Source organism: Lepidochelys kempii, chromosome 18, assembly GCF_965140285.1.
Source record: "Lepidochelys kempii isolate rLepKem1 chromosome 18, rLepKem1.hap1, whole genome shotgun sequence".
Taxonomy (NCBI): Eukaryota; Metazoa; Chordata; order Testudines; family Cheloniidae; genus Lepidochelys; species Lepidochelys kempii.
The window spans coordinates 10,131,959-10,152,486 of NC_136397.1; the positions used below are offsets into that span (position 1 = coordinate 10,131,959).

At 48.2% G+C, this 20,528-nt stretch overlaps 1 protein-coding gene across 2 annotated transcripts in view; it reads left to right on the forward strand.

Moving 5' to 3' along the window:
* Positions 1–20,528, forward strand: part of VWA5B1 (von Willebrand factor A domain containing 5B1) — a 77,707-nt gene that overhangs the window by 20,035 nt on the left and 37,144 nt on the right. For both annotated transcript variants that reach the window (XM_073316624.2, XM_078849314.1), the window contains exons 8-10: positions 9,364–9,540; positions 17,967–18,077; positions 19,814–20,016. In XM_073316624.2, coding sequence (XP_073172725.2) covers positions 9,364–9,540; positions 17,967–18,077; positions 19,814–20,016 — 491 coding nt within the window. The remainder of the gene's footprint in view (positions 1–9,363; positions 9,541–17,966; positions 18,078–19,813; positions 20,017–20,528) is intronic.

The window sequence follows — 20,528 nt, forward strand, 5'->3', positions numbered from 1 at the left end:
GATGCTTTAGGATCTTTTCCCAGACAGTTGTGTCAATTGCGGGAAACTTTGCCCTTCGTGGGGGGAACTGTGGGAAGGCACCGGAGGACTCTCAAGCCACATCAGCTAGCCAGGGGTTAAAGCACCTCCTAACCTGGGCAGAAGGTTTTTGTGTTTGGACTGTAGAGAGCTTTGCCCCGGGATAAAACCCAGGTAAGTGCTTGGTTTAACTCTGTTGTGAAGACATGTCCTAACAGGGGCTTAAGGCTGATGAAGGCAGAAATGGTCTGTAGTTCTGCTTCACTGAACATGGGGTGAAACTCAGTCACAGAATTAGGTTTTATAATCATTAGTATAGTATTATAGTATATTATATATAGTTAGGGTTCTATTATTATTGTATTAATTCCATTACTTACAATAATTATCAGAACAATTTAGTTATATGACAAACACCTTAGATTGCTAAATAAATATTCACTGTATCTGCACAGGTGGTCGGTTCCAGTGTGGACTCCTGCAGAATGGGTAACAGCACGCACAAAGGGCTACTTGCGGTCAGGTCCCTTTAATGCAATTCCTTGATTTGCAGACACAGTGGTGGCACATTGACATGCAGTGTAGCTGTGCAGGGGGAGTCCACTGGAATTGGGGGTACTCAAGTCAAACACCTAACTCGGAGGCATTCCAAATCAGTGGCCCCTTTTAAAAACTGCAGCCCAAGGTCACACAGGGAGACACTATCAGCACCAGCGTTGTGATCTATCCTAGCGCCCGGTCCCACGTGTCCTGTGCCTCCTCAGGCTGTCACAATGACAGTTTTCTGGGTTGTTGTTGCAATTGTTCATTACATGTAAGACATGTTGACAATTGTCTTGTAGTTCTTTTCTTTCCTGTGCAATTAGATGCAATGATTAGAGCCTCGTCTGTATTACGCTGCAGGCTTCTCCTGTAATTCCATTCTGAGTGCGGCAGGTGGAAGGATACGAACTTCCCACGCTGCTGCTCAGATGCCTGCCTGATGATTCTGTGTCTTGAGCCTGTCAGATTATCCAGTGGGTGTCTGACTCCAGAACCATTTTCCAATATGAATCCCACCTGCATGCCTAGGGGGGACTGGAGGCGTGATCATACTGGCAACAGAGCAGCTAAGTATGGATGGTGCCGTGGCAAAGTTATGGCTACACAGGGCTTTCCATCCCCTATATACATGACTCTAACGGAGGAGCCATTGAGTCGAGTGTCCTGGTAGATTACAGGCTAGAATTGCCGCTCCTGAGAGCATGACATTGAGCACCTCTTTGTTTAAATGAATTAACATGGATACTTCAGCAGTAAATGGTCATTAATTTCCCTTCTTCATTTTGTTATGCAAATGGTTTGAATGCTCATTAGCTAGCAGGATTATGAGACAACTGCTCTGGAATCAACTGGCAGCTGAGGAGATCTGATGAGTTTATTGTAATTGGATAAGGGTGAAGGGAGTGGGGGAAGGTATGGGACAGATGAAATATCTTCCCCAGCTGAGGCAGAGCAATTGTGACTGAGGGGGTGTCTACACTGCAACGTAAACCTGGGCTCTGACTCAGGCTCAAGTCCTAACCCCCCTTCTGTCTACACACAAATCTCTCGGACTTGGGCTCAGACCCAGGGTCCTACGACCCCTCAAGGGAAGGTTCAAGCCCAAGTCAAGGTGGGATCCAGGTTTCAAGCCCTATTGTTTTGCAGTGTAGATACAGTCCCCCCTCCAGGCTCGGGTCCCTGGAGTCTGCCAAAAGTATCCCACAATTCAGTGGGCCGACTTCCTTTGTCCCCTCTCTCCCACGACTTGCCAGTCAACTCCAGGGAAATGGAAGCTCCCCACCCTTGCTCTCGTACAGCAGCTCGGCATTTAACCCTTCCATTTTATTCTGACCTCTGAGCTGCAAACACACCTTAGGAGAACCTTGGGCATTTGCAATGGATCCCGACCAGAAGTCCGTCACAAAACGCACTGCACCCGTTGTCGCGGGAACACCGCCAGATTTCGGTTAGTCTCTGGAGCGAGGCCAGCAAAACAACTGATTTCAGTCAAAGTACCAGGAATGACCATTCATACCCCCAAAGAGCGAAAAAGCTGGCGAGGCTGGAAATTTACTGGGCTGGTGACCAGTGCAGGGAATGGAGTAACTGGCTGAAGACCAAGTACCTGAAAACCAGGGACCACAACTGCACCTCTGGCAGCTCGCTGACACTGTGCCTGTTTTGTGATGAGTTTGATCAAATGCTGGGGACTGCGTCGAGCACCAAAGCCACTGGCGGGACATGATCACCTGGTCAGTTGGGGTGGCGCCCTGCGAGCCCCAGAAGCCAGCACGGAAATTGATGGGCGCCAGCAGCAGGCGCCGAATGAGGCAAATGAAGTGACTCTGCTCATGAAACTGATTCCAGAGGAGACTTTGCTGCAGGAGCAGCTGCAGCACATCCCGGGGCCATTCTCAGTGGAGCTTTGTCCTACCCCCCCCCCCCCCCCCACCGAGAGGAACAGCCTGCCGCAGAACCGACAGCCCAAACGGGAGAGAGCGAGAAACTGCCCCAGAGCCTGGTAAGTTTCTGGCTCCATTTTTGTGTTTATTAATATAGGATTGGGAGGGATTTCCCTTCTGTGAACCAATGCGAAAGACCTTATACGCCCGGGGTAGCAACGTGCATCCACTAATGTTGGATTGCATGCCAGCGCCCTGGCATCCTTCCCCTCCCGCCCCCACCGCTACGGGGAATTCAAACTGGAGACTGGGAAATGCAAACAGTAAAATAAGCACATAGAAGTAACGTTTTCCTGGGAAGGTGCACATTTTTGCTAGTTCATTCTGGTTTGTTAAAATAAGAACCTTGTATTACCTTCCCTGTATGTAGGCCGCTCGGCCCAACCCACGAGGTGACGAGCCACTTGAAGAGACGGAACTGTACAGGTGGCGAGGGGGATGGGCAGAGGTTCAAATGTAGTCCAGTTCTGTAAAATGTAGTCCATGCAGTCCCTGGGTGACAAAACCATTCGTCCCAAATCTGCCTGGGGGGTGGAATTCAGCCAAGCGGAAGGGGGATGGCAGAAGGGTTGTCTGTGTGGTTCCACGCAGTCCTAACAGGCTGCACTGGAGGTTGTGGGGAGGCACTAAGCCATGCGGATACAAATGCAGCATCCTGTTGATTCCCCCGTGAATTCTGACCCAGTCCTGGATGCTGATAGCCGCAAACTTTTCCCAAAGCAGGAACTCCAGAGAAGCAGTCCCATTTCAGGGGTGTATTTTTCAAGGTCGCCTTGGTAGCTCACCGGCCCACTCCACTCGCAGCCGTGCAGTCCCGTCACCCTGCGTGTGACTGTTTCAGTGGCATCCGTGCTCAGTATTCCACCATCAGCTTTGAAGCACATCTCACTTTGCCAGTCGGGCACCACAAGGACTGTTCCAAAATGTGTAATGTCTGAAATGATAGAGAAGCGCTGTCACCAACCTCCCCCTAAATTCCATTTTTTTTTAAAATTGTGGTTTCGAATTTCCCATTCTCTCAGCACTGCTTTCACGGCGATGAATCCGGCTGGGTGCTGGAAGCTTTTGTGGTCTGAGCAGCCCTCTGCCAAGGTAATGAAGTTCAGTCTCAAAAAGTAACATTTTCTGTTCTGGAAATTCCAAAGTGATTTTTTTCCTTCTGCTCCTGCACTGAGCTATTCAGGACAATAACCGTGTGTGTCTTGTCTTCTTCTAGGCTCCTCAGCATCTCCAGCTTGCAATATCTCCACAGCTCGCCCACATGCAGAAGCCTGGCTCACTGGACCTTCGCGGATTGTTCCAAGAGGAAGCGTTTCCGGGATTAATTTATGGTCGGCGTTCTGGACAGGCAGAATTGTTTGAGCAGCTGCTGTCTCTAATGGCTTCAAGGTTGCCAGCTGCTGCTGTGCCTGGACCATGGGCTGCATCCCCTCTGTGGTGCCCTGCACTCCAGGAGCAGCTTGGACAACTCCATGGCTGGGTGGCCCATGCAGTAGGGCCCTATGAGTGGCTGAATAGGGCAAATGTGCCCCATGCAGTCCTCACTGCTGAACCCCTCTCCAGTGGACACGTCCCCGTGCCCCCATGGCAAACAGGGAAAGGAGAATAGGGGGCTCACGGGAGATGCAGTAGTAGGTGGGGTTGTCTTGTACCTAGTTTCATTGTTTGCGTGTGTTTATGTGCTTTATTCGTGGTAACTTTTAAAGGTTTGGGTGTTGCTGGTGTTTTGGGGTGTTAAGGGCAACTGGCCTGCCCTGCAACGGTTTCATATTGTACTTGTCCAATAAATGTGTCAAAATAAAAGTTTTGATTTCATAAAGAAATCTTATTGCCATCACTGCAACACAGCATGTAATGTGTATTTCAAATAATAAAGGCAAACACATGATCAGGGACAGCAGGGAAGTGGCATGCAAAACCCATGTCTCAATCCAGCTATGTACATCTATCCTTACATCGGTTATTTACATCAATCCATACTGTCTCCACATCCCCTTTCATGAGTGGTCACGTAATTCAAGAATAAAATGTATGACCATCAACCCCCGTGACAGGTGACACTCACCTCCTGAGTGCCTCCTAGTGGCTGGGAGAAGTACTGTGATCCTTTCCCCCACTCCTGGCACCCCTTGTGGTGGCTGACCTTGCTAGGCGGGTCTTCAGTGACTCAGTCCTCTGGCCAAGTCACACGCTCAAAAATGAACCCCTTCCCAGGTATCGATGAGTCAACAAACTGGCTGCCTGCCCTCAGCAGGGTCTTCAGCCCCATCTCTGGGTCCTTTAAATCCAGCCCTTCATTCTGGCTTCTAAAGCCTTGTCCCGCCGCTACTCCGGGTTCCACCCCTGGGACCCTATAAACAGCAGCAACGTATGGCTCCCTTCAGTTAGCTGCTGCTGCATTCCCTGGGCCTCTTCCCGCCCGCTCCCTTGACCTCCACCTGCTACCTTTGGGTTAGAGTTCCTAGGCCCTCGCTCTCCCAGGTCCAATAACAACCAGCTGAGTGCCTGTGGCCAGAGGGGAGCCCCCTTCTTTCCTTCCTCCCTCTGGTCCCAGCCAAGAACTGACCCCCCGAAGGTCCTGCAGCTCCTTTTAGCTGAGCCTGCTGGGCTCTGATTGGCTGCTTCCGTGCAGCCTTTCTAGGCAGGCCTGGAGGGCCCACCTCCACTGCTCCTTCCTGGGTTGGGGTGTAGTAGGAGCATTGGGCCTCCAGCAGGGAGCCAGGAAGGCCTGTTACACCCTGTCTCACCCCACAGCCTGCACAAGCAATCAGCACCCCCCCACTCCCCGCCATAAGCACATTCATAAAGGTACTGTTCTCTCTCTTCCATTGACCCACGCAAGTCCATAAGGTGGGAGCACAAAGCATCCCTGACGCCTGTTGCCTGGGTGCATCCAGCTGCGACTCTGGCAGGAGCACTTTCTGGCTGAGTGTAACGGGTCAGCGGCCCCTCGCTGCCATAGGCCCATTCAGGGGGAAATGGCTCACCTCTGGCTTCACAAAGACTGTGACGAGCAAAACAAGCCACAGTGAGGCGGACAGCATTAGTGTCACCGGAATCCAAATGGTTCTGTAGACATCTCCAACGGGATTTCAGCCTGCCAAACTCATTCAACCACCATTCTCCATCTGCCGGGAGTGGACTTAAACCTTCTTTTGCCTCCGAGATCAGGGGCTGGTTTCAAAAGCCAACACAAAAAGGGGCACACGGGGTCCTCCAGCATAGCAGTGGGGACAGTGACGCCATTTATGACAATGTCACGTGGCGGGAATCGTGACTCAGTGTGTCCATGAATGTAGACTCCCAATTGCCAAAGAAACCCCAAAACCCTGGCATCATGAACTTTTCCAGTGCCGGCAACCCTTACGTTCATAAATCGCCCTCTGTTGTCCACGAGGGTTTGCATAACAGTGGAGAAACACCCTTTGCAGTTTCTGTACTTGTGCTCCTTGAGAAGGGCAAAGTATGGGCACTCGGATCCCATCAATGGCCCCGGCGCAGTCTGGAAACAAGCCGGTAATTACTTCAGGAGTATCTTTTATGCCTGCCATCTTGGGGTCAACCACACCCCTAACTGCCTCAGAAATCTCTGCCACCATTTTACCCACCATCGACTTTTCAGTCTCAAACTGGTTGGCAATGGACCTGTAGCAGCACGGGATAGCCAGCTTCCAGATGGTGATATCAACCCACTTCTGGACCAGCCTGGCTACCCTTTATGCTGGAGGGTTGGATCTGTTCACAGAGCTGCAGAAATATAGCTTTCTTCATGCAACAGTTCTGGACCCATGGCTGGTCACTGCAGTCTGCAGGATGTTGTGATCCCATCAGCCTGTGCTTACGGCCCTGCTCCAGAAGCGTCGGTCCACATAGTGGGCATGAATGGCTGTACCAAGTGACCAACATCAGCCAGTTCAAGTCTGCCATGTCCGCATCCTTCCGCTCCTGCTCCATCATTAGATCTGTCCGGTGCCTTCTGTGGGTCAGAAAAAGCTGCCGAAATGCCCACCAGTGTCTCGTGGAAGCTCTGCCTGCATCCTGAAATGGGAGTGAAAGCCCAAGCAAGAGAAGTGCTTGAAATGGCACCTTCTCCATGTTGCTGGCTCTGGCTGCTGGAAGTGCACAGACCAAAACGATGGCTCGGCAGGCTGTGTTGGCGGACTGTTCAAACTTCCTGTAACATGCCCTCTGGGCAGTCAAGCTTTCCCACACTGTGCCACCCACAAAGAGTGAGAGTGGTCACATTTTGGGAGGGTGCTAGGAAGTCTGGGATACAATTGGTTGGACTCGGGTCTGCCTACTGCAGTGTAGACCCCAGAACCCCGAGTTTGGACCCAGATTAAAATATTCTTTACCTGGGGTTGGCAATCAGTATATGTGCTCAAGCCCTGGGGTCTCAAACCCAGCGTCTGCTCTCTCAAGTGTCATTAACCCTGGCCTTGCATTGAAATGTAGATCTACTCTCAGTGTCCTGTTTACCAAGGCTTCCCTTGCAAAGCTCTCTCTGAAGTCATTGGGAGTCCCATGCTTATTGGGCTGCCAGGATTGGGCCCTGCTCAGCTGAGGCTCCTTCAACTTTGTGAGGTTCTGAGTGCCTCCCAGTATCCTCACCTGCAGAACAGCCTAGTGCACCAGGCACTGGATTTAGACTCAGGGGACCCTGGTTCAGTCCCCCGTTCAACCCTAGGCTTTTATGTGACCATGGGCAAGTCACTTACCCTACCCCATGCCTGATTTCCCCATCTGCAGAATAGGAGTGATGCTTGCCTGTGGCACGGGGTGCTGGGAAGAGAAGTGGGACAGGGTCTGCTTTTACAGTGGCCCAACGGGGCACTACTCACCCTGTCCTGGAGTCTGGGACGGTTGGTTGTGGGTCCAGTGCAGTGGTGCTTTAGCTCTCTGGCCCCCTCAGTCCCACCCCTTTCAGGGTATTAAAGTCCAAAGAGAAGGGAATCTGTCATGGATGGTTCAGCCACAACAAATCCTGCATCTTGGCAGGGGTTAGGCAAGATTACCCTTGCGGTCCCATGTAAGCCTATGATTCTATGCATACAATGAACTCAAAAACATCTTCATCAGGACTCACCCTTCTGCTCAGGGCTTGTCTTCATGCAGCCTGCCCTTCTATTCAATTTTCCTAGGGCAGGTCATCCCATCCACAGGGGACTCATCCAGGCAGCAAGCTGTCTCCATCTCTTGGCTGACACCAGGCTTCCCTTGTGAATCCAAAGGTGTTATTACAATCTGTATACAGCTGAATAGTAATTACAATGCTGGAAGACACCAAGGGCTCTTTAGTCTGCTTTCTGACAGAGGTCAATGCTGCATGCTTCTGAGGAAGGGGTGAAACAATGTGACATTATATGGGGAGGGGGGAGCAAAATGACTTCCCAACCCCTGCAGCTGGTGAGCAATTTAGATGCTGAAGCATGCGAGTCAATAGTCCTTGTCATTTGTAGCCAGGCTAAGGTAACTACAGGGTTCTGTACGTATACCTATAAATGTGATATACATTTCCACAGGGGGCAGGGGGAGAGAAATTCTGTCTGTGTTGCTGACAAATAAAGCCCCTGTGTGCAGATCAACCCGAAGTGGGGCTGAGCTGGGGAGAGATCAGCGGTATGTGCAGACCAATACAGAAAAAGAAGGGTTTGTAATGACATTATAGAGGGCTCAGGGAATGGAAGCCTTACTGGCTGTATAAAATAAGAGCAATCATTCAGGCAGAATCAGAGAGAATCGGCAGCCTTGGGCTTTTTTTTTCTTTTTTTCAGACAAATTGTTGACTTAAGTGTGTGTTTCAGTACTGCCGAGCTGGGACAAGGGGCCAGATGCACAACTGGTATAAATCGGCGTTGCTCCATACGTCAATGGAGCTCAGTTGATTCACGTCAGCTTAGGCTCTGTCGGCTTTTTGTTCTGTTGTTGTACAGCACCTAACACAGTGGGGTATAGGTCCATGAGTGGGGCTCCTGGGCATTATGGTAATATAAATAAATAACCCTAATACACATAACAAAGAGGAGTCTAAAAGCATCATGGGCCCTCTTTTTTTTTAAAGTTCAATGTTATTGATTTTTTAAAATGAAGATTGATACGTAGAGTAAAATGAAAAAATGCAAAAAGCCAATAGGTCTGAGGTCTGATGTGTAGTGAAGAAACTATGTATCATGCAGTTTTCTACTGCAATTATACCTGGAGTGGTAGGCCAGGTATTTTAATGTATGTGATAAAATATGATAAAAAGAACAGGTAGAAAAAAACAGAAAGAGCAGAAAATAACAGAGCCGGCCATTGTGCCCCATTTAGATGTGGAACAATGCCTGAGGCTGTCATGTGTTCTGTTCCTAGCTCTGCCATTTAATTTCTGTATGACCTTGAGCAAGTCACTTAATGGCACAGGGCCTCAGTTTCCCCATATGTAAAATGCACATGCTAATAATATGTACCGACTTCATACAGAGAGGCTTACTTAATAAAGCATTTGGAGATCCTCTGCCATAAGGTGGTTATCCCAAGATGTAGATTGGTTGTGTTCCCACTGTGCATTCATGCAGGCAGTCAATATGTAGGTATTCTCGGATTAGGGGTCTCATGCAGCATTTGCCCTCCAGAATGTATCTTCCCTGAAATCAGACATGTAATTGAGCACTGGAGCTGCCCCACAGGGGGTAGGAATGGGGAAGCTGTAGCATAGACAGGGCTCAGGTGTTTTTGCCACTATGTTTTTTACACTGCTCTGATTCATGCCTAGAGCTAAAAGGTGGGGTGGGGGGAAAGGGACAATACATGGAGGGGTTTTACAGATAAACCGCCACACTGAGCTCTTCCTCTCAAGTTCATTTCTTGCTTGTTGCAGACGGAAATCATCAGGAAACGCCTGAACAAGGACATCCCTCACCACCCCGTGATCATGCTGAACTTCTGCCCTGACCTGAGAACCAGCCAGCCAGACCTCAGGGAAACCCAGGGAGAGTTTATATTTCTGATAGACCGCAGTGGAAGCATGAGCGGCACAAACATCAACCGCGTCAAGGTACCACAGGGGGTAAAACATGACTCCTAGGGATCTGCAGTTGCGGAGAATTGGCTGAACATTAAATTCTGGTTAAATATTAGCTAGCAAAAGTGTTTCTTTAAGTGCTGATGAAGCATCTCTGCCCATCTTTCTCGGCTCTCTGGGGGTCATGGGGTGTTCTTTCTGTGGATGGAACAAATCCAAAGCAGTTTGGTTTTCAGCATCTCACTGGTTTGCATGTAATGTGTTCTTCAGCCATTCTACCTTTGTCTGGTCAAATTTCACAGCCTTTGTCTGGTCAAATTAAACAGAGTGTTGGGACAGGTCAGTACTTTGATGGAAGACCCCCAAAGAAACTCAAAACGCCGCAGGAAGTGGTTGGTGCCAGTCACTCTGTAGGTGGCGTTCTGCCACTGACCTGCTCTGTGACCCTGGGCAAGTCATTTCACCAGTCAGGGCCTCTGTTTTCCTCGCTGTAAAAGCAAAATAACAACATTTACCTACCTCTGTGGAATGTGTGAAGGACGTTGAGCTCTTTGGATAGAAGGTGCCATTATAAATAATAGTCAATAATGTACCTGTTCAAATTCCCTTTGCAGCTTTGACTGGTAAAGGAGTTCTTTGTGGCCTGTGCTCAACTGTCCGGTGGTTTTGCTGTGCAGTGTTAAAGAGCTGCTGCATTGCGCAATGACTATATGAGCAGTGGGTGACATTGAGCTGTCGAGGTAGATAGGTACAAGTGCATATGCCAGGGGATGTGCCATATGCACTGTAATCCGTAGGTACATAGGAGTAGGGGCCTACCAAATTCACAGTCCATTTTGGTCAATTTCACTGTCACCGGATTTTAAAAATCATAAATTTCATGATTTCAGCTATTTAAATCTGAAATGTCAGGGTGTTGTAATTGTAGGAGTCCTGACCCAAAAAGGAGTTGGGGGGGGTCGCAAGGTTATTGTAGGGGGAGGTTACGGTACGGCTACCCTTACTTCTGCGCTGCTGCTGGTGGCTCCCTGCCTTCAGAGCTGGGCCGCTGGAGAGCAGCGGCTGCTGGCCGGGAGCCCAGCTCTGAAGGCCGAGCCGTTGCCAGCTGCAGCACAGAAGTAAGGATGGCCCGGTCTGGTGTTGCCACCCTGATTTCTGCAGTACTGCTGGCGGGGCGCTCTCCGCTCTGAAGGCAGTGGAGAAGTAAGGGTGGCAATACTGCACCCCCGTAAAATAACCTTGTGACCCCCCCCCCCGCAACTCCCTTTTGAGCCTGGACCCCCAATTTGAGAAATGCTGGTCTCTCCCTTGAAATCTATATAGTATAGGATAAAAGCACACAAAAGACCAGATTTCACGGGGGGAGACCAGATTTCATGGGCTGTGAGGTGTTTTTCATGGCCGTGAATTTGGTACGGCCCTACATATGAGCTATAACCCTATATAAACACGTCATATTGTTTTGACGACATTATGGTAACTGGCTTTGGCCAAGGCCCCAGAAGTCAGTGGGAGCCTTTCCATTGTTTTCAGTGCATTTTGGATCAGTCCCTATAGGCTCAGTCCTGCAAACCTTACTCACATGAGGAGACTCAGTGAGTTCAGTGGGGCTATTTATATGAATACAGCTCACAGGATTGGGCCCTATGAGAGCCAAGGTGACTATTTAGTTCTTGGAGGTCCCATTAAGTGCTTTGCCGAATGGGGGGCTTAGAGATGACCCCCTCAGGAGTGAAATAAGAGAAGATGGGCAGTAAGCCAGGGGGCTTGGGTATGGCTGGCAAATATTCTTCCCTTGGGATGGATTCAGTGTCAGCTTCCCCCAGTGACTTCAGGGACATCTACCCTGTGGGAATGGCGGTTTGGCTAGACAAACCCGTGCTAGATGCACTCTAGTTAGTTGATAACAATAGAAGTGAGAATGCCACACGGCAGGCTTCAGCACCAGCTGTACAAGCAAGTACAGACCTGGGGGTGAAGGTTGGGGGGTCGGATGGTTGGTACAGCCCACGCTGAAGCCTGAGGTTTCTATCTTTAGCAAGCTAGCATGGTACAGATATGTCCACGCAAACTGCCATTCACCCACCCTGGCTGCAATGCAGACATACCCTGAAAAGGGCGTAAATCAGGACAGAGTCTGGCTGTGCACCACTGTCTGGTATAACTGTACAGGCCTGGACTTAGCCAAATTTCCCTCCTTGAAACTCCTACAGCCATCGACGGGGAAATCTCTCTAGTCACTATTTAATGATTCTTGTCTATGCCTATTGCACTTCAGAGGCCAGGTCTGTGTTTGCCAGCTGGCCCTGGCAGGTCTCAGTGAGCAGCTGCAGTTTGGGGAGGAGCAGCCCTGGAAAGATTTCCTTCTGGACTCTCTGGGGTCAGTTCACCCCTGCATTTTACATTTTCCTGAGCCAGTAGGGGCTGTTGCAATCCCTAGCCCTGGAGAGGGCCGGTGGGGTTTGCAAAGCCACCCTTCCCCTGGAATTTCTGCTAGGAAAGGGCAGCTCTAAGTTGCTGGTGAATGCCCTGCAGGCAGAGAATACCTGGGAGAGCCACTGAATTAGCTCAGCACCAGGTGTGCGGCCACACCCTCTCTTCCCACAGTGCCACCCATGTCTGGGGCTGAGCTAGGTGGATGGAGAACCCCTACCGCTGCAGGAGCCCAGTCCTGGGCACTGGTGCATCCCCTTCTGGGCATAGTCTGCCTCTGGGACTTGCACCGGAGGTCGCCCAGCAGGAGCCCTGTTCAAAGTCTTATCATTGCCAAGCTGACTCTTGTTTCCATGGGAACAGGATTTGGAAGGCCCCCACCCGCAGAGAATGAGAGCGCTGCCTGCTATGTGCTGGCTGTTGGCAGAGTTCTGGAAGGGCTAGTTTGTACAGGCCACCTGCAGAGAGCCAGAGCCTGCCTGGGGGCCACTAAAGCCTAGTACCCTAAATCTTATGTATGCACACGTGTGTTTGTGTGCTTGCCTGGGTGCATACCTGCATGTTTGTGTGTGCACACGTGAATTTTAAAGAAATAGATTTAAGTATCACCGCATTTAAAATTCCCTTTGTCATTCTTTGAAAAGCATGCAGTCCCGTCCTGCCAGGCAAAAGCCCTTCTCTCACCCTTGCAAGTGTGAGACCCGCGGGCCACTTAGGGAACAGAGCTGACTGCAGAGCTTACTGTTCCCTGCGATGGTATCACCAAAGGGCTACACTGAGATGTCAGAGCCACTGGAGATGAAAGATTACTTCACTGATGTGCAAGGAAACACTGCTCCCCCCCCCATTTTATAACCTGATAGTCATTAGGAGCTTCTGTTCTGCTTTGTGTGCATTCCTTCCCACTCAGAGGAGCAGTATCTAGGGTCAGAAAATCTAGATTCTATTCCCAGCTTCGCTACTGATTCACTGCGTGGACTAGGGCAAGTCACTTATCTTCCCAGGCCTCAGTTTACCCACTTGCAAAGGGGGATCTTATTCACAGGGGTGTTTTAGGCAAAGTTAGTTGTTATAATTTATTTTATATTTTTGAGAGTAGCACCTAGAATCTCCAGCTGAATTCAGGGCCCCATTGTGCCAGCTGCTGGTACACAAAGAGCTTACAATCTAAATAGACAGGACAGACAAAGGGTGGGAGAAAAGAAGGGCTATTATCCCCATTTTACAGTTGGGGAACTGAAACACAGAGAGATTCAGTGACTCACCTAAGGACACACCCATTATTGCCTGAGACTTAGTCCTAGTCCTTACCCTTGAGAACCACTGCCCTAGATAAATGTGAAAGAGTATTGTTATTTAGTAACTAAAATAATCTGTGCCCATCTGTGTGTAGCATGGCAAGATCTATGGATGAGATGTGCCCTATCAGGGATTGGTGCTGTGTAATGTTATTTAACGTATAACCTTGAGCTATGGGTTCATTAATTCTTACAAGCTAAGCAGGTCAAGCCTGGTCATTATCAAAAATAATTTCAGGCTGATGCAGGAAGCTGTGTAAATTACACTCCTGTTACAAACCCAGTGAGTGCCAGGTCTGTGGAACTTACACTATTTTGTCACTTTCACCTATTTTCTGACATACAGTGCATCCTGCATGTGTAACCCTACCCTACCAGAGGAGGACGTGCGGCACCTTGGACACTAACCAATTTATTTGAGCGTGAGCTTTCGTGAGCTACGGCTCACTGCATCGGATGCTCAAATAAATGGGTCAGTCTCTAAGGTGCCCCAGTCCTCCTGTTCTTTTTGTGAATACAGACGAACACGGCTGCTACTCTGAAAGCTGTCCTACCAGTCCCACCTGTCCCACTTTACATAAGCTATTACCAGCAGGAGAGTGGGGTGGGGGGAGAGAAAACCTTCTGTAGTGATAATCACCCCTTTTTTCATGGTTTGTGTGTATAAAAACATCTTCTGTATTTTCCACGGTATGCGTCCGATGAAGTGAGCTGTAGCTCACGAAAGCTCATGCTCAAATAAATTGGTTAGTCTCTAAGGTGCCACAAGTCCTCCTGTTCTTTTTGCGAATACAGACTAACACGGCTGTTACTCTGAAACCTGTCCTACCAGTTACATCAGAGCTGAATTTAACTCATTATTCTTTATGGCTGGGATTTTTAAAGGGACTGAAGGGAGTTAGGCACCCTGGCTTTATGTACCTAACTCCTTTGAAAATCCTAGCCTACAATAGCCACTTTGAGGGAACTGTCTCTGGTACTGAAATGGGACTGCTCAGGAAGGCTTTGGGTTCTGCCTGGCAGTTTAACTAGCATGGTAAGAAATACGCTTGAAGATTTCCAGTCGTGTGGCCATCCTGAATGGAAGAAGGATGCTTGCCAGCCCACCCTTTCCCTTCTACTTCTAAGGAAAAGGAGAGGCCACCTTTCAAGGCAATGTATCTTCAGAAGAAAAAAAAAACCCACTCTCCTGTTTTCTCCTGGCTTCTGTCGTTCGTAAATGTCTGAATGCAGTTGCTGCTTTTAATGTATTTTGGATGGATTGAACTTGATTGAATAACATTTGCATAGTCATCAGCTTGGACTATAAATTGCATGGGATGAACTTGGATGTGTTAGAAGGAGGAAATGGAGCTGCGTGGTATGAAAACTGTGCTATGTGACAACAGTGCTATCTGTAGATTAAAATGAATCAAAAATGAATAGATAGGGAGTAATTTGGTGCTTGTTTTCTGTGTGTGTGTAATCGGGGGGTGGGAGGGGGTGAGGGGAGAGGGAAGGGAATTCCAGACTAAAATGTTAAGGGGGAAAGTTCAATGCTTTTAATTTCCTGCGGCTGATTTCATTCTGGCAATCCTGCTCTAATGCAGCTCACCATTTCAAAAACACTGTATACAGGGTGGTAAGTGTGACTGTGTCAAGCATATATATTGGCAAACATGGAATAAGAAGCAGATATTGACTTCTCTTGAGGTGAACATCTAGGTTTATGGATCTGTGAGATAAATATCGAGTGCAGCAGAACTGAGATCAATAGTTAACTTAAGGAGCGATAAATCTTCCTGCTCACTGAAACGTGAAGTCCGTATTTGTAACATACATTTGAATTGCTTCATTAGAAATATCTGGAAATCTGTTTTTGAAAACTACTTCTTAAAATACCAACTTCAAGATCCTGGGGGGAAAAAAATCACCTCTGCTGAACCTTTCAGGAAGCAGCAATTTGAATATGTTCTCTCACTAATTCAGTTTTCCCTAACTCATCTGCAGCCGGTCAAAACGCATACATGTACATCGGTTAACATTGCTCCAGGTCTCTGTATTGTTTACCTCTCCGAGAGTCTCCAGTACAAACTTACGGACTTGTCACATGACTGTTTTCAGCCAGTCATGAGCCAGGGTTGTGTGTGTGTGTGTGTGTGTGTGTGTGTAACAGTACAGGGCTCAGGCATAACCCCCCCCCCCACTGAAGTCACTGGGAGCTCCAGACCTGGATGCCTTGCAGATGTGATGCACTGTTTGTAGGATCAATGTGAGCTGTAGCTCACGAAAGCTCATGCTCAAATAAATTGGTTAGTCTCTAAGGTGCCACAAGTACTCCTTTTCTGTTTGTAGGAATGAATTTGGGGTGGCCATGAAGCTAGAGAGGTGCTATCAACTTGTGGCAATAAAGTTACTATAAGACTTTAAGGATCTGATCCCAAGCCTCATGGCATTTTTCCATGAACTTCACTGGGCTTTGGAACAAGCCCTAAGAGCTGAAGTGTTTAACTCTGGTGCTATGGCGAAGTTCCAATTGGGAAGTTACAGTCTGATAATCTAAAATTCCCCTTCGATTGGAAATGGTATATTTTTAACTTCTTGGCTTTTGGGTCATCTAATCCACGCCTCTGTCAATGAGAAAGTGAGGAGGCTCTCCCACTTCCTTTGACCTTAGCAGTTATTCTCTCAGGGCTGGCTCTTGGGTTTCTGCTGCCCAAGGCAAACTGACAACTGTATGATCTCATCCTCATGTAAACACACAACACTAAACCACTCTGGAACAACACAAATCACTGACCTGCACTTGGCCTTTAACCATCCTCTTTTTCACAAGTGAACTCCATATCCACTGTCTCCTGTTTGTTGTCAAAACAAGCAGCACCCTTCATCCTGGAGCATTCCATTCCCACCATGCATGATGTGAGATCGATTACATTTCTTTTCTCTAATAAAAAGAACCAGTTCAGAAGGGAAAGTTACAGAGAATTTTTCAGGTGAAAAATCATTCATTCGGAGAGAAAGCAGTTTAAAATTTTTTTTAAAAAACTGATTTTTTTCGGCATTTATGCTGTTTTGTTTGTTTTGTGCACTTTGCTCAAGAAAAAAACACAGCAGACAGTTTCTCTCACAATACACATGGCTACATTCACAAAAGAAGATTTCTGTCCAAAAATTGGTTTCAGAGTAACTGCCGTGATAGTCTGTATTCGCAAAAAGAAAAGGAGGACTTGTGGCACCTTAGAGACTAACCAATTTATTTGAGCATAAGCTTTCGTGAGCTACAGCTCACATTGATTTTTTAAAGTTCACGAAAACAATTCTATTAAAGTTCTGTAAAGCCTCTTATTAAAACCCATGCCCCAAAATCTTACATTTTGTGGTGCATACTACCCATCTCTGTCCTGAGGAGCTTTTTTGGAGGAGAATAGCCATCAGATGCATGCAGTGTTTTCTTAATGTGTGAATCACTTAAAAGCAAACTTGGAAATTGTGGTCTAGATGAAATTACTATAAGGTGGGTGTGCATCTGGCTGAAAGACCATACTCAAAGAGTCATTATGAATGGTTCGCTGTCCAACTGGGAGGGTGTATGTAGTGAGGTCCTGCAGGGGTCAGTCCTGGGTCTGGTACTAGTCAATGTTTTCCTTAATTACTTGGATAATGGAATGGAGAGTATGCGTATAAAATTTGAGGATGACACCAAGTTGGGAGGGGAGGCTAGCACTTTGAAGAATAGAATTAGATTAGAATTTAAAATAACCTTGACAAATTAGAAAAATGATCTGAAATCAACAAAATGAAATTTAACAAAGATAAGTGCAAAGTACTTCACTTGGGAAGGAAAACGCAAATACGTGACTACATAATGGGGAGTAACTAGCTGGGTGGTAGTATGACTGAAAAGGATCTGGGGGTGATCGTGGATCACAAATTGAAGCTGAATCAACAATGTGATGCAGTTGTGAACGAGGCTGATATCATTCTGGGGTGTATTAGCAGGAATGTTGTATTTAAGTTCATGAGCTAATTGTCCCACTCTACTCAGCACTGGTGAGGCCTCAGCTGGAGTTCTGTGTCCAATTCTGGGTGCCACACTTTAGGAAAAATGTGGACAAATTAGGAGAATCCAGAGGAGAACAACAAAAATGATAAGCGAGTTAAAGAACCTGACCGATGAGGAAAGGTTAAAAAAAACCAAGCTTGAGAAAAGAAGACTGAGGTGGCCCCTGTTAGCAGTCTTCCAATATGTGAAGGGCTGTTACAAAGAGGACGATGATCAATTGTTCTCCATGTCCACTGAAGGTAGGACAAGAAGTTATGCACTTAATCTGTAGCAAGGGAGATTTAGGTTAGCGATTAGGAAAAACTTTCTAACTCTAAGGGTAGCTAAGCTCTGGAACAGGCTTCCAAGGGCGGGTGTGGAATTCCCATCACTGGAGGTTTTTTTGAACAGGCTGGACAAATAGCTGTCAGGGAGAGTCTAGATTTACTTGGCCCTGCCTCAGTGCCGCAGGCTGGACTTGATGACCTTTTGTGGTCCCTTCCTGCCCTGCATTTCTATGATTCTGTGAAACAAGCAGTGTTATTCTGTTGTGTTATTGAACTGCATGCCGCCAAATGCAGGGTAGTGGTGAAGTTAACGTGGAGAAGGAAAGCCAGGAGGGTAATGTTGCTGGTAAAGCCAAGGCTGCCAATCAGATATCAGGCTTCCTGATGTGTTCACTTTTATTTCCTTCACCCTCACAGGATGCCCTGCTGGTCATACTCAAGAGCCTGGCACCGGCATGCCTCTTCAACATCATTGGATTTGGGTCGACCTTTAAGACCCTCTTTCCTTCCAGTCACACTTACTGTGAGGTGGGTGAAGACATTTCTGAACTCCTTGGCCTTCACAGAAGAGAGCAAAGGCCTTGCAGCTCGGACGCTGCTGCAGGGGCTGGCACGTGCTACCTTTTCAGGGTGGTAGCAGGGAACGTGCTGCAGCTGGTGCCAACCGTGCCCTGCCCTGGGGTCATCTGGTCCAGGGAGCTGGTTCTGTAGCTCACTCACGGCTCTGCCTCTCTGTGTGAAGCAGCTGCACACACCATTAGCTACAATCCTCTTGTTCTGGAGTCCAGGTTCCTTCACTTGGGCTGGTATGCTCCCATTGACAGGTATTAACAGAGGGGTGCTAATATCCCAGATCTTCCACACTGGGTACATGAATTCCAGGGACTTTTTCTGAGAGGACAGAACCTCTGAGACACCAGAACCCCTTTCGTTGTGGCCAAGATAGCGACCTAGGTTCGGAGGTTCTGACTTTCCATCACATGGCTTTTAGGAACCTACCTTTCCTGGACTCTCTCTGCACTGGCCATGCTGAGCTCTTCCCGAATGAGCTAATGAGCAAGAGCCAGAATGATCAGAAACCTTCTGAAACAGAAAAGAGCTAACTCTTCAGATTTCATCAACCCAGCCCCCTTCTCCAGCAGGGGCCAGGCCTTTATGCCTCTGAGCCATCGCCATGTCACTAGAAAAGACCCACATGTCCTCTTGTAGCCCAGCATACTGCAGGGTCGGGGTTTGCACCCCACATAGCATCAGACATTGACAAATGGGATCTAGCCTTTCCATAAAAAGGCTACTGTATGTGCAGTCATTCACGCCTAGAATGTTACAGGCATGAGGCTATTACCTCCTGATGTCTGGGTCGATGGCACAGATCACCCTCACCTAAAACAAATCCATAGCTTTGGGCTGAGCAGCACGAAGAGTTCCTTAGGGTGTGGATTAACAGGCACTGGATAGCCAGCCACACAAAAATACACACACAGTTTTGCGTATACCTTGTGCAGCCCTAGACATGCACCCTGCTATCACAAAAGATCCCATGCACTGACTTCCACTTTTCTCCCATTCATACATACAGTGCAGGACCTTTGCTGCTGGGCCCATGTGCTCACATGTACTGCTGTCACGTATGCACCATGCAATTGTCTTCATCGCTGTTATTGTTTATTTACAGAAGCACCTGCAATGTGCTATTGTTTATTTATGGAAGCACCTTCCAAGCACAGAAGAAGCAGAGACCCTGCTCTAGGGAGCTCACTGTCTAAGGACAAACACACAGGTCTACACAATCGCAGCTGCCCTTGCACACAGGGTGAAATTACTCCCTTGCAGAGGGACAGCAGCGGCACCCTGCCCGGGCACTAGCCCCGTTTAAGCCATAAAGCATCAAGCTTAAGTGGGATTTCTGTGTCGCATATGCCTTGCGCTGCCCTCTGCAAATTTCACCTACAGAAAATAGCTGCAGACGCATTGGGTGCATGCCTTTTACAGAGGCAGCGTGGCTTGGTGGTTAGAGCAGGGGACCAAAAGTTGAAAAGATGTGGGTTGCATTCCCAGCTCTTCCACTGACTTGCTGTCTGACCCACAGCAAGTCACTTCTCCTCACCAGGCCCCTGTTTCCCCCATCCGCTAAAATGGGGGCGTAGCAATGTCGTAATGTGCTTCGGGATCCCCAGACAAAAAGTGTTATGTCAGCGCTCAGCATCAATCACAATATTTACCACAATGACTCTAGCTAGTGGGCACTTCTGCTCCCTTTGCAGGAGAGTCTGGCTATTGCGTGTGAGAGCATCAAGAAGATCCGGGCGGATATGGGCGGCACCAACATCTTATCCCCTTTAAAGTGGATCATCCGGCAGCCCATCCACAGGGGCCACCCGCGCCTGCTCTTCCTGCTGACCGACGGAGCTGTCAGCAACACCGGGAAGGTCATTGAGCTGCTGCGGAATCACTCTTTCTCCACCAGGTGTGGATAACTCTGGGATCCTCTGGCATATGGCAAAAAATCCAGCATGGAGGGGACTCGGAGTGCAATGCCAGGAGCAGGCCTCCATCTTACATTTCACAGTCATCCCACAATCAGAATGAAAGGCAGGGTGGTAGCTTGTGGTAGCAGGGTTTGGAATGGATCCCAGAAGTTCAGGTCCTTTTCTGGAAGGTCATGCAGACAATCTGAGCCAGGGAAATTGGGCTGGCAGTTTCACTAAAGCAGCCTCTTCACTGATGTCTTCTGCTTGCAGGATTGACCTGAGAACAGTCTTCCTTGCGGTCTTTTAATACATCTGGTTCTGAGTCCCAGCTGGGTCCAGTGCGGGGCAGCATAAAAATCAAATATTCTGAAAAGCAAATGTGAAAAGCAGCTCAAAGGAAATGCATGGTATTCATGTGACATAAAGAGAACTTGTGGAACTCATTGCCACAATAAATCATTGAGTCACATGTCCCGGGATGGTTTTAGAAAAAGATCAGACATTTATT